Raw genomic sequence first — 13,286 nt, 5'->3', positions numbered from 1 at the left:
TATGTGTAACAGATAACAGATAATGAAATTTTCTGTTGTAATTTTTTTTTATGTATCGAATAGTTAAGAGCCACTTTACTTTTAATAAAATAAATTAAATATATTTTTTTTTAATTCAGAAAGAATAGTGATAACTAGAACAAAGTCAACCAGTCTACTCAAAAGGGTGATTGGTGAATGCTGATACGCGCACTGCACCAAATTTTGTTGATACCTACATCTAAAAGATCTTTAGTTATTTGTTTTACTTAATCGTCTTTAAAGCTTAAAATGTTCAAGTACTAAATTTATTTAATTTTTACTTATGAAGCATTAAATATTCGTTTTCCAATTAATAATATTTCAATAATTCAACACTACAATAGATCTTTTAAATATAGATACGAAAAAAACTACTCGGTGTATTTGCTAAGAATCAATATCGCTACAAACAACAAATTGATCGATCAAACGGATTTGGAGTCGTCAACACGTAGTATTACGGAGGTTCGGACTCCTCACAAGTCAGAACACAGCTAATTATTAACAGAATTATTTAAATCTGTCATCGATAAAAATAAATCTGTATTTGAAAGAATATATAAAAAACTAACGTACAAAAGTATAAAAAAAAATATCTACATAAACCATAAAAAAAAAATACCTCCATGAGAAAAAGAACACTCACCATTCTCACATTGACTCAACACTAGTTCCCATATTTATTATAGTTATAGTTCCCATATATACTTTTGCGCGTTTATTTTTTTTAAGGATTTGTAGCATATAATTCTTAATTTAGAGATTTTTAGATCACGTTCCAAACTGAAGATCCCCTCGTATTTATCTCATTTTTGGTACCACGTCACATTTAAATTTATTTAATCGAACTTGAATTATTAGTGAAATAAAAAAGTCAAGTGTTGTGCATGTCGACTCACATAAAAAATCCTTGGGCTATAATAAATAATATGAAAGCGGTTCGCGAACCTGAAGAAAAGGCCGCTGCCAAATCAATTCCGACTTGACGACTTCGGTTTTCCTGTGATCTTCCCGCCAACGCTTGAGCCTACACATAACCCCGGCTCCACACATGCATAAACGAATATTTGTGTATAATCGTTGATTTTGTTTTTTCTTTTTTACATACTTTCCGTGTATGAATCTTCTCTGAAGCTTGTTTCCACACATGCCATTTTTGTATTTAAATACAGTTGAACAAAACAGTTGTATACGATGTAATTTTCGTCACGGAAGCCTCAAATGCAAATTTTCTCCTTCGAAAACTTATAAAGAATTTTGGATTATAAAATTATTTTTCTATTTGGGGAACAAAGAATTACAATTAAACTTGTCACTAATTATAATTTAAATAGTCTAAATTAATCATAAAAAAGAATAAACTTTTCCAAAAAATAAATGTATATTTAATTTAATTTATCTTTTTTTGTAATTGATTCAGATTGGTAGTAAAACTATCAATGATAATTAAATAAGCTAGAATATCTCTAATTAATTGTTAAATAAGCTAGAATATCTCTAATTAATTATTAAATAAAATGTAACACGTTTTGTCATTAATCAGAATTTAAATAGTCATGGATAACCATAAAAACATAAACATTCCTCAAAACAAGTGTATATTTAATATTTTTAGCCTTTAATCATTATTTTTTTTTAACAATAGATATTATTGGTTAATTAAATAGCCTTGAATGCCTTATTTTATTTATTAAATACAATTTTTAAAAATGTAACTTTTGTTACCATGTGTGGTCAATCTCATCGAGTAGTTTAATTCCACTAGTGGGGCTCTTTAATCGAACTGAGTGGTCCAGTATATAAAATAAAATAATTTTGTCATTAATTTCAGTTTAAATTGTCATGGATAAACATAAAAACATAAACTTTTCTCATAACAAGCGTATATTTAATATTTTTAGTCTTTAATCATTATTATTTTAACAAGAGATACTATTGGTTAATTAAATAGCCGTGTATGCCTTATCTTATTTATTAAATAAAATTTTAAAAAATGTAACTTTTGTTACCATGTATGGTCAACCTGATCGAGTAGTTTAATTCCACTAGTGGGGGGCTCTTTAGTTGAACTGGGTGTTCCAGTATATAACGTACAAAAAGTTTTGTCATTAATTTCAGTTTAAATTGTCATGTATAAACATAAAAACATACACTTCTCTCATGACAAGTGTATATTTAAAATTTTAGTATTTTATCATTATTATTATTTTAATAATAGATACTATTGGTTAATTAAATAGCCTTGTATGCCCTCTTTTATTTATTAAATAAAATTTTAAAAATGTAACTTTTGTTATTCTGTGTGGTCCAGCTCATCGAGTAGTTTAATTCCTCTAATGCGGCTCTTTAATTGAACTGGGTGGTCCAGAGGGTAGGAACGGATCGTGCGGGAACTAATTTGCCCTTTCTGCTCCAGTTGAAACCGTTTGGAAACGGACTATAATCACAAACCAGTCAGCTGGAGAGTCACTAAGGAGACCCAAGTGACAACTCCCGCTTCTTAGGAAGAAGAATGAATTACAACCGAGAATGAATTAGACTTTACAGAGTAATTTTAGGATATTATTGGAAGATTCCAAAACCAAGCCGCACATCTCACATCAACAGAATCCATTAACTTAAGATATCACATGACTCAAAGAAATCTGAACACATGCTGCTGACGCATATTCAAAGCGTAGCTTATATAACTTTTTCAATTTTTTGTTTTGAGGCAAAATCGATAAGACGCGTCCAACACAAAATAAAATATATATATTTTTCAAGACGTGCGACTATTCAAGCAAAGCAGCCATATGTTCTTTAAGACCTTTTTTTAATTCAGAATTAAATTTGCTAAAATCTCTGAAGTTTATGTCCTTTATATTACTTTATTTTTTGGAGGGGGAGAGAGGATATTGTATTCTATATATCTTTATTTCGTTTATCATTTTCAGATTGATGATGTGAGACGTGCAGTATCTGTTCTGCACTTACATGGACTTATCTTTTTCTTTCTTGAAGATGCTTAAATAAAAAAAAAAGCCATAATTATTACAAATATTTATTTTACAGGTTTTTTGTTTTAATTTTTTTATTTTATTGTTAGGTTAGCAAAACAAAGTCAATGTTTCATTAGTGCAGGGATCATTACAGAAAAGGGTAAGATATCATCAACGCAGACCATAAATACTACATCTCACACCAACAGTCTTAAAAAAGTTCCGTATACAAATAATTATCCTTATATCTTGGAGACATGTACCTCTTATCTTTACTAATGCTTTTCTTAGACTGATGATGTAAGATGTGCTATCTCTCATATACATTGCGATCTTATCTTTTCCTGTCCTGATGATGACTAAATCAGTAAAACTTGTTTGGTTATTTGCTGGTGTTTGATTAACTTCCAATAATATCTTTATATAAATTATATTTATTTCTATAACAATCGATGTAATCATTTGCGACAATAAAGAACTGAAGAGATGATGCGATGTGGCTGGTACCTAGGAGTTGTATTTTACTCGTCAATTCGTGAATAACAACAGTTGCTTCCTGGAAGCGATGGAACTCATTAGAAGTTGTTAAACCGAACAATCACGCGATATGCTGTAAGAATAGAATCTAAATAAAATAATGGCCGATTTAAATGCTGTTAGCAAATTTAAATTATTTTTCAAAATTTGCTATTTCATTAAATCTATTAAATTTTTCATATACATTTCAAATTTGTTTTGTTCAATGTTAAACGGCGTTTGAATATTTTCATTTTAACCTTATATTTACATCGAATCGGTATATATTAACTATACAAAAAAAAAATAATGTGAGTTTTTGAAATCTTTCTTCTGCATCCTAATACAAGGTGCATTAGTACAGTGATTAACCGTTCCCTGCTTTAACCGACAGTAAAATAAAAAAAAAAATAACAACAAAATGACTGACTTTGTGTGTACTAATGAAAACTTGGAGATCGTATGTTAATTAATGCTTTTTGCTTAATTTATCATATTGGAGAGCGGGGTGGATCAATGAGTAAGACGCTTTGGTACCGACTTTAAGGGCCTGGATTCGTATCCGGCTATGACAGATAATAATTTATTTGTGACTGCACTCGTGAGTCAACTCTGTGGTATAGAGAGCACTCTGGGTGCACTCATCAACTTATATAAAGTGGGTAGCCATAAATGGGGAAAAAATCTTTTTAAAACACCTCTTTGCACAACCGTTGTTCAAGAAACAGTACTTACTAACTTTACAAAGTATCACTCTTTGCGTGACTTTACCTCTGACCATCATTGCGTACTAAAAAAAAAATGTATATTACGTGTTATATTAAGTGATCTGAATATTACGTTTGATATTATATTTCAAGTTTTACCTATTAAATTAATATTGTTGTTTTATTTTTTATCGATTTCGGATTAACCGGATCTTCCTTTTAACCGACGATGTCTTCCTCTCGACTAGGACGTATAATCAAGGCTTATCGACGAGTACTCATCTTGATACTTATACATTGAAATAGAAATGAAATATGAAATGTTAAAGTCAATAGTTTCGGTTTTATTTTATTTTTCCACTCTCACTAAACCATTATACGTTGGTATCATTAATAAAAACAGGATTTAGAAACTAATATATTAAAAGGCCGTTTCGCAATGCGCGTGAAGTATTTTGTATTTAAAAAACCTTTTCCAAATAATGTTTATTAATAAATAAAATTTGGAAAACGTATGGGATGTAGAAAGTAACTGGTTTTTATAAATAACCTTTTAGTTTTGCATCAACGTTCCATTTTTCATATAGGATACAATTAATTCATGAAATAAATGCTATAGTACGTTCTTCCTCAGTCTATTGATCGTTCAATGCATTACTTAGTTTAATTCGAAGGTCATAATTAGTTTAAAAAATGGTTAAGAATGCTTAAGAATGCTTGAACGTTTATTGCCATTTTTAGAGGAAACGTCATGTAGAACTTAGCCTAACCTGATGCTAGTTATAACAAAATGACATTTTTGGGAAGTTTTCAAGGGTTTTTTTTTCTCTAAAGTTAGCTAAAAAGCTTGTATTCACCTTATTAAAAGGTTTCAGTATACAAGGAGTGCTTGGGGGTACCTGGAGCCGATAATGGAAAGGTGTCACACCCCGTCGTGTATGCGTTTATCGATCCCGGTTCAGTTTATCTAGCATCTCATGTCAGACTGCCAGCTCGTTTGTTTCCACCCGTCACAACTGTTTAACCATCATCCTTCGACTTGAAGATGTCCTCGACGTGAACTGTTCACTCTTTGCGTGGGGCGTTCCTTGAACAAATAACTGGAACTTGATTGATTTGGAAAATGATTAATTGTATTATTATGGTATGGTAATTTTATTATTTCTCCAAAACTTAGTTTTTGGGGAATTATCAGGAGCGAGAGACAAAATAAAATAAAATTCATCATGGGGTGGTTATTATTATTTTTTTTTAAGTCGAACACTAAAGTATTTTTACTTTCATCTATATATAAAATCAAAATAGAATTATTGCTATAAGTTTAAGGTCTCTGAATCCAAATAAGTCTAGCAAAATGGTCTGTGTGCATTCGAAAAGCGTAGCTAAAAAAATAAGTGAGATTACGAAGAAAAAATAAACCGAAATTACTTATTTAAACTAGATATAATGAGGTGTTTATGGTGAACCGTTGATAAATATGTGGAGAAAATGGTCAAGGGGGGGGGTCAGAAAATAAACACAAAATGATTCGTAAAAATTTATTCCTGCCGACGTTTCGAACTGAATTTCAGGTCTTCATAAGGGCAAAAAACAACAACAAAAATCATATAACAACCATCATTCAGAGAAACAATAAAAATTAAAAGAAATAAATAAACCAACAAATTAAGAAATATACATAACAATGAAAGATGAAATATAATATTACAGAGTTAAGAAGATATGTAAGTGGTCTTAAAAACTGAAAAAAAAAATTGAATCAACAATGAGCTGTATGAAATATATGATACAATGGGTATTATTATTTCTTTTAATTTTTTATGTTTCTTCGTTCTAGTTGTTATCTGTTTCTTTTAGCCCTGATGAAGATCTGAAATTCATGTCGAAACGTTGGCTCGAATAAATATTTTTTTGTTTATTTGTATACCGCACTCCCCCCCCCCCTTCGACCTTATAATCGACTAGATATAATCGATGAGCTACCTTATATAATGAATTTTACACTTTTTTTAAAATTGTCTCAAAATCGCTCCAACGATTTAGATTTAACTTGTATCTATGTGCAATCAAATAACCTTTAATATGAGGTCTTACTCTCAGTACCTTTAATTTTTTTAAGTCGTAATAATTACTCGTCCCTCATTGTTGGTTGTAATAAAACAATAAATAAACATAAACTATGGAAGAATTTGATGACTGACTACGGAAGAATGAAAAGCAAAATATTTTCAGAGTTTGAATTTTTTTTTTTTCGTTAAAAACGAATTTCCGGAAATTAGAAAAGTAACATAGACAAATAATATACCGTAGACAAGCTAACTATTTTAGTAATATTTGTATCTAGCACATAAAATCCTATAAGGTAATGGGAAGTTAAGTCTAGTATTTTTTTTTTGTATTTTTTGTTCCGCCAGTTTGATAATTTATGTTTTTTATGACATTAGCCAAATTTTTACTTTTGCTTAATCTATATGTGGAAATATAGTAAGGAAAGTATTGCCGTCGAGAACAATAAAAGAAATTGCTGTTGTGAAACGAAGATTAATTTCAACTGGAATTGGCGTGGCATGTGAAAGTTGGAACATGGCAACAGACCTTTTTTTGTTGTTAAACTATTTTATTTTGGCAAAACGGGAGATAAATTGGAATTCAAAAATAGTCTGTTGAAGTAGTGGGAAACAATAACTATTTTAAAAAATAATCAATCTTCATAAGGGTTATATATATAGAAGTGCTAAAAAAAAAAAACAAAAACCAACTCCTTTAAAACTTTATATAAGTACGTTTATTCATTGATTGGCTGACGTATCGGACATTAACCGTCTATTTTTAAATCGGAATTCCAGAATCATAGATTAAATATTGTCAATAATTTTTTTTTTTTTAATAATTTATTTATTGATACTTACAACTGTATACATATATACACATCAAGTAGATTTGCTGTAAGTGATCTTATGACATGATAAAAACATGTGGAGAATCTACCCATTGATAGAACTCCAAAAACATTTCTAAAGGAGAAGATATCGAGGCCAACTTCTTTTCAGACGTCTAGGAGGATTATTAGGTAGTGAAGGAGAAGCCAGGTTAGAAACGAGTTGGTTTGGGTCTTTGGGAAGTTTATTATTGAAGGATTGGTATCTGGTTCTGGCCAAATCGGCAACATAGGGGACATTGAGGTCCTGATGGATGATTTGATTTGTGACAAAGTAAGGAGCATTAAGGATTTTACGAAGGATTTTGGACTGTAAGGATTGGTCAATAATTTTAAAAATATATATACATTTTGTGAAACGTAAAAGTTTTGTACTATTATAATTCTATGTTATTAAAATTATGCTAATACTTTTTTGGGGGAAAAAAAATTTGGTAGAGGAATTCTCCATCGTTTTTTATACGTTTAAATTTTCTCTTTGCTTAGCTTGGTGAAAAATTCAATTTAAGTTATTTAATAATACTTTTAATTAAATTTAAGTCTTTTATTATAATTAGGATTATAAAAAAAAACAAAAAAACTTTTTTTCTCTCTTTTATATCAGTAATACAAGACAAGTAGTATATTGGGTTCAGTACATGTTTGGAACATACTTTATTTGACCAACCGTTATATATTGAGATGATGTAGTCAACATCAAACCTGAAGGATCAGGTATGCCCTAGGAAGGTCTTTTTTTCTGCTAGAGCAGGACTCGAATCTGGGCCGCCATCATTATTGATTAATTGTCGTTATTAATATCTGAACAATTTTTTTTTTTTTTTTTAATTGTGCCACAAATTATCAACATTACAATGTGCGTTTTAAGCTATTCCCATTTATTATTGGCAATATTAATATTATTATTTTGATATTGAAACATGAATACAGTATTAATATTCATGAGAAGACATCTGTAAAACGTTTATAACTTAATTATAGTATTTATAAATCTGGAGGAGAATAAAAAGAATGATGAATTATGGGTGTCACACTGAACGATCCCATGAACCAAATCTTAAATTGATTTGCAAATTTTGTTTTTTAAAATTTAATGATGATTGGTTCTATACCTGTGTTTTTAGCAAAGATAAAATCTTATTCGTTGATACTTATATTTAATACTAGCTCTGCCCCTCTTTCACACGCGTCTAGTTTCAAACGGGCACACTAAAAATATGCGTATATAGTTTTCGAGTAATTAGAAAAACAATATACGAATTTAATGATTAATTAACGGCCTACCTAACGCAAAATGATTTTTCAAATCTGATGGGTTGTTTCAGAAATCAGTACATTAAAAAAAAGTTACTCAGCTTTACAGATGGTGATTTTTTTATGTATACTTTATGTATTTAAGAATAATAATAAAAGCCGCCATAATCAATGGAAATGGGCATCAGAGTTCTTAATGTTCATAATCACTGCATATAAAAGATAAAAATAGAAATAAAACAACAATACTAATAATAACAATAATAAAGAAATATTACAGCTGTGAATATAAGAAAAGCAATGTAATAATATAGAAATTAATTTATATTAATAATAATACGGAGTTGAGCTTAGGGGCTCCACTAAACCATCAAATTCCTGCCGAATCCAACAGTCCAAAATCCTTCGTAAAATCTTTTATGCTCCTTATTTTGGTACAAATCTAGTCATCCATCAGGACCTCAATGTCCCATATGTTGCCGATTTGGCCAAAACCAGATAACATTCCTTTCATGATAAATTTCCCAACCACCCAAATCCACTTGTTTCTAACCTGGCTTCATTACCTCATGATCCTCCTAGGCGTCTGAAAAGAAGATGGCCTCGAGAACTTCTCCTCTAGAAATGTTATTGGAGTTCTATTAATGAGTAGATTCTCCACATGTTTGTATCATGTCACTATGTCACCTACAGTAAATTTACTTGTTGTATATATTTTTATACAGTTGTAAATAACAATAAATAAATTATTTAAAAAAAAAATAATTAACAGCAAAACTTTATTAACAAAATTTGATTACCCATCCTCACAATCAATCAATGGTAAATCGCATACAATAAAACGTGTAATTTAATTTTAAAATCTTGCAAATATTAAATGGAAGAAAATTTTTTATAAAATCCTATACAAAAAAGGGTGAAATAAAATATATATAAAAAATCTGTACCCCTAAAAACCAGGAAGGGTCATTACTTTACAGGGGAGTACTGTTTCTAGACCAATAGTCCTATAAGGAGTTTATTCCAGATCACGATGGACCACCAGATTTTTCCCACTTCATGAGGCAGAGGGATCCCGGACCCACAGGATTGACTTACGGCTACTGTAACAGAATAAATAATTATCTGACGCAGTTGTATTTGAATCCGGGTTTAATTGCCATGAAATTAATAGCACATTGATTTATAACTGAACTGTCCCGCTTCTTATACATATAAATAAATAAAAATAATAAAATATTCCTTAGCAAAGAAAGAAATATTCATTTACGAACGTAACGATAAAGACAGGATTTTTTGTAGTTTCTAATATTTTATTAATCATCATCATCATCGTCATCGTCATCTGTGGCGCTACAACTCTTGCAGAGTCAAGGACTCCTACAACATGGTCCGCTAGTCTTTTCTATTGGTTGCCGCTTCTCTCCAATTGCTGATTCCCAAGATGGACCTGGCATCCGCTGCCACTCCATCGATCCATCGGAGCCGAGGTCTTCCTACTCTCCTTGTCCCATAAATTCTTTCGTCCAGGATCATTCAAGGAATCTGATCCTGAGTCATTCATATTACATGGCCTGCCCACCGAAGTCATCGTACTTTGATTACTCTTACAACATCTGGGTTTTTGTAGAGTCTTGTTAGTTTGGCGTTAGTTCTTTCCTCCAGATTCCATACAAACTAGGCCATAAATTCTCCTCTTGAACCTTAGGCGAAGGGCTCCCTGTGAACTGGGTAATGTTCAAGATTCGGAAGCATAAGTGAGAACTATTCTCACCAGGGTCTCATACAGCTGTATCTTTGTGTTTTGGGAAATATCCGTGCTCCTGAAACGCTTCAGTAAGCCGAAATAGCATTTATTTGCGGACATAATTCTGCGATGTATTTTTGCTTGAATGTAATTATCCGTGTTTACTTGCGATCCAAGATAGCTGAACTCCTTCACCCTTAGAAATGAAAATCCTCCAGTTATAAAATGCGATAGTTCGTTCACATCTACCTGTGGCCCTGCGTGCATGTATTGAGTTTTTGTTGCGTTAACCTTTAGTCACTGTTATCTGAATACTGATAAAAGCGTTATTTAAATCTGTAGGGGTTCTTCCAACAATATCTAAATCATCGGCGAAAGCCAAAATCATAGAAGATCTGTCGAATATAGTTCCCCCAAGTAATTCATATTTTATTAATGGATTTTCGAAAAATGTTCTTTTACTTAAATATTGAGCAGTTTGAGTTAAAAAAAAGTTGAATTACCGGGGGTCGCAAGGAGGTTGGAGCATGCTGGTAATATTTGTATAGCTGTGGTAATATGGTATGTATGAGCTATGGTATAATTACTGATTTATAAGGAATCAATTTATTATTATTTTTTTTTTAAATATGGTAATATTTTTAAGGTACTTTTTTTTATTAATCTACTTCCTGTTGTTAAGTACTTTGAATTAAAAGATTTGCCCTGGGTTGAAACAAGGTACTGTACTGTAAGGATCTTGACAAAGGAATGAGGTTTGTTTTTATGATTTTTTTTAGTACAGATTTATTGATCATTTTTTTAAAAGTTTTATTAATTAGAAATTTATTGCAAAATAGTTGCTTTGTGCTTTTAAATACTAAAACTATATCTCATTCAACGTGATACAATCCTGCAATACTTAACCTTGGTTATAAAGATCATCCAGTTATCGGGTTAGCATCTATGTTACTGAAACGAATCTATTAACGTCCCACAAAAAAAAGATTATCCCATTTATATGTTGTCCAAGCATCGTTGAGAGATATTCTTCACTGCTGGGTGCGGGAGACACAATCAGCGTTCTCATTTAATGTTGCCATTCGAATGCTCAGTGAAATTAATCGTTGTGTCAGAGCGCATCATATCTTCCCTATCGCGGCCATGTCACACGCAGCACCGGCTATTGTTCCTTGTAATCAAAGTCCATTATTTCCCAACCTTTAATCCACATTGAAAATTTTACAGGAATAAATTGCATTGTTTCATCAGAAAACGTTTGTCGTTCTTCATTTATTCCAGAGGCAAAGCTAAAAGCTCTTGTTAATTTTTTTTTTTTTATCGTTACTCATCTATACGAACTAATTATAGCATTGATCATCGTTCATAATTAAAAAAAAACTGATATTAAAATTATATCGGAAGGTTGCAACGGTAAGCATTGAGCTAAAAAAAAGGGATAATACTTCTAGTGTGCATTTATGCGATATTATCTCTTTCACTCTTGCCGGAAGAATGAGAAGTATTCCCTAAAGCCGAATCTACACGCTTGACACTTGTCACAAATCCAAATTTTCCACACATGCTTAGTAAACAAGGAAAGAAACAAAAGTCCATATCCGTATATGGCCTGTGTGTTCAAGAGAGCCAAACAAGGCGGAATTTGATTAAAAAACTTAAGCAAACTTAAACTTTAGATTAAAAATATTTTTATAAAAAAATTAGTAAGGTGAAAGGAAACGTAGATATCAGCAAAAAAGATGGCAGACGATAAAATTAGTATTATAATTTTGAAATTTAAAAAGATTTGAAACGTTCTTTTTATCTATGGATAGATATTTTAATACACAAACCGTAATTAATTATTGAATATGTATTTTTAGGAAAATTCTTAAACTTGTTAAAACAAGCAGAACACAAATATTTATTTGTTGGCAGTTCTTCAACAATTCTAAATTTGAACAAACTTGTGGAAGCAGCACAAGCTTATCCTAACGCCCAAAAAACCTATTCGGCAGCTCAGCAACCAAGTCAGTATAAGTAACGGGTAATCTAAATAACTCATCTTCACGCTTGCGCATAAGCGAATTTGCCATAGTTGCATACGTGTACCAGCACCTTAAAATTTACACTTTTTAAAAGAAAAAACTATTTTCTAAACAGCAATTTTGAGTTACGTTTTATCACAATTTTCCTATTGAAGTAGGTTCTCAAATCTTAAATTTCTCAACCTTCCGAGTTTTCTAATAAATGGGAAGGATGGTATCCCATGAAATTATTATTAGGGGACTTTTGTCAGAATAATTTTTTTGTTTTTTCAAAAAATTACTATTTCCATCGCAGTCGTGGGTTCAATACCCAGTTAGAACCTAATGTTTCTTGACCAAGAAGGTGATGTGGTCTTCAACAATTGTCAGGTTTATTTGACAATCCAATAAAGGACCAGTTACCCAAGGTTGTCGAAGATAAGCGTCTTACAGTCCTCCAGACTCCTGGAAGCTTTCTGATACTCGGGGCATTTTCAACTGGAATAGAGGATGTTTTGCCCGAGAAATGTGTGAGTTAGCACCTAAGCCTGAACGCAAGGACAGTTAAGTGGGACAAGGAAGGAGCCAGGTTGCTGTTATATCTAAGTGCTCATTGCCCCTCTGGTAATTGCTATGTGGCCGGCCTTGATACCCGATCACAACTGTACTGTAATCATACGATCCAAGGAGATGCACAGGTCCCTACCATTACACAACCCAAAACATTTTTTAGAACACTAGTACTTCTGTAAGGAATAAAACTTGTGTACTAATATTTACAGCTGTACTAAGAATCGAACAAGTAAATGTCGTGTTCAGTTAATACAACATGGTAGTGGATTGAATGACAGCATTATTTCAGAACTTAATCTTCAGAGGTCTGTAAAATATGGAATAGACTTCAACATTAAACTATTGTGTTCTCATGAATATGGGGTATATAATAGAAGCATATAGTGTGTTAAGATGTTTATGGATAGTTTGATATTTCACTATTATTTAATCTTTAAATTTGTTTTTCTGGCATCCAGGTCTGCTCTATAAACTTCGTCAATTCCTACCCCCAACATATTTCCTTATGATCCGCTCCTACCTCACTGATAGAACCTTTAAAGT

General features: G+C 31.4%; 1 protein-coding gene across 1 annotated transcript in view; it reads left to right on the top strand.

Moving 5' to 3' along the window:
* Lim1 (LIM homeobox 1) overlaps positions 1-13,286 on the top strand; it is a 250,567-nt gene that overhangs the window by 89,855 nt on the left and 147,426 nt on the right. Inside the window, exon 3 of the mRNA XM_014424798.3 lies at positions 12,027-12,173. Coding sequence (XP_014280284.3) covers positions 12,027-12,173 — 147 coding nt within the window. The remainder of the gene's footprint in view (positions 1-12,026; positions 12,174-13,286) is intronic.

Source organism: Halyomorpha halys, unplaced genomic scaffold (assembly GCF_000696795.3).
Source record: "Halyomorpha halys isolate HHAL.00 unplaced genomic scaffold, Hhal_1.1 Scaffold27.1, whole genome shotgun sequence".
Taxonomy (NCBI): Eukaryota; Metazoa; Arthropoda; class Insecta; order Hemiptera; family Pentatomidae; genus Halyomorpha; species Halyomorpha halys.
This window is presented reverse-complemented; position numbering and strand designations above follow the sequence as displayed.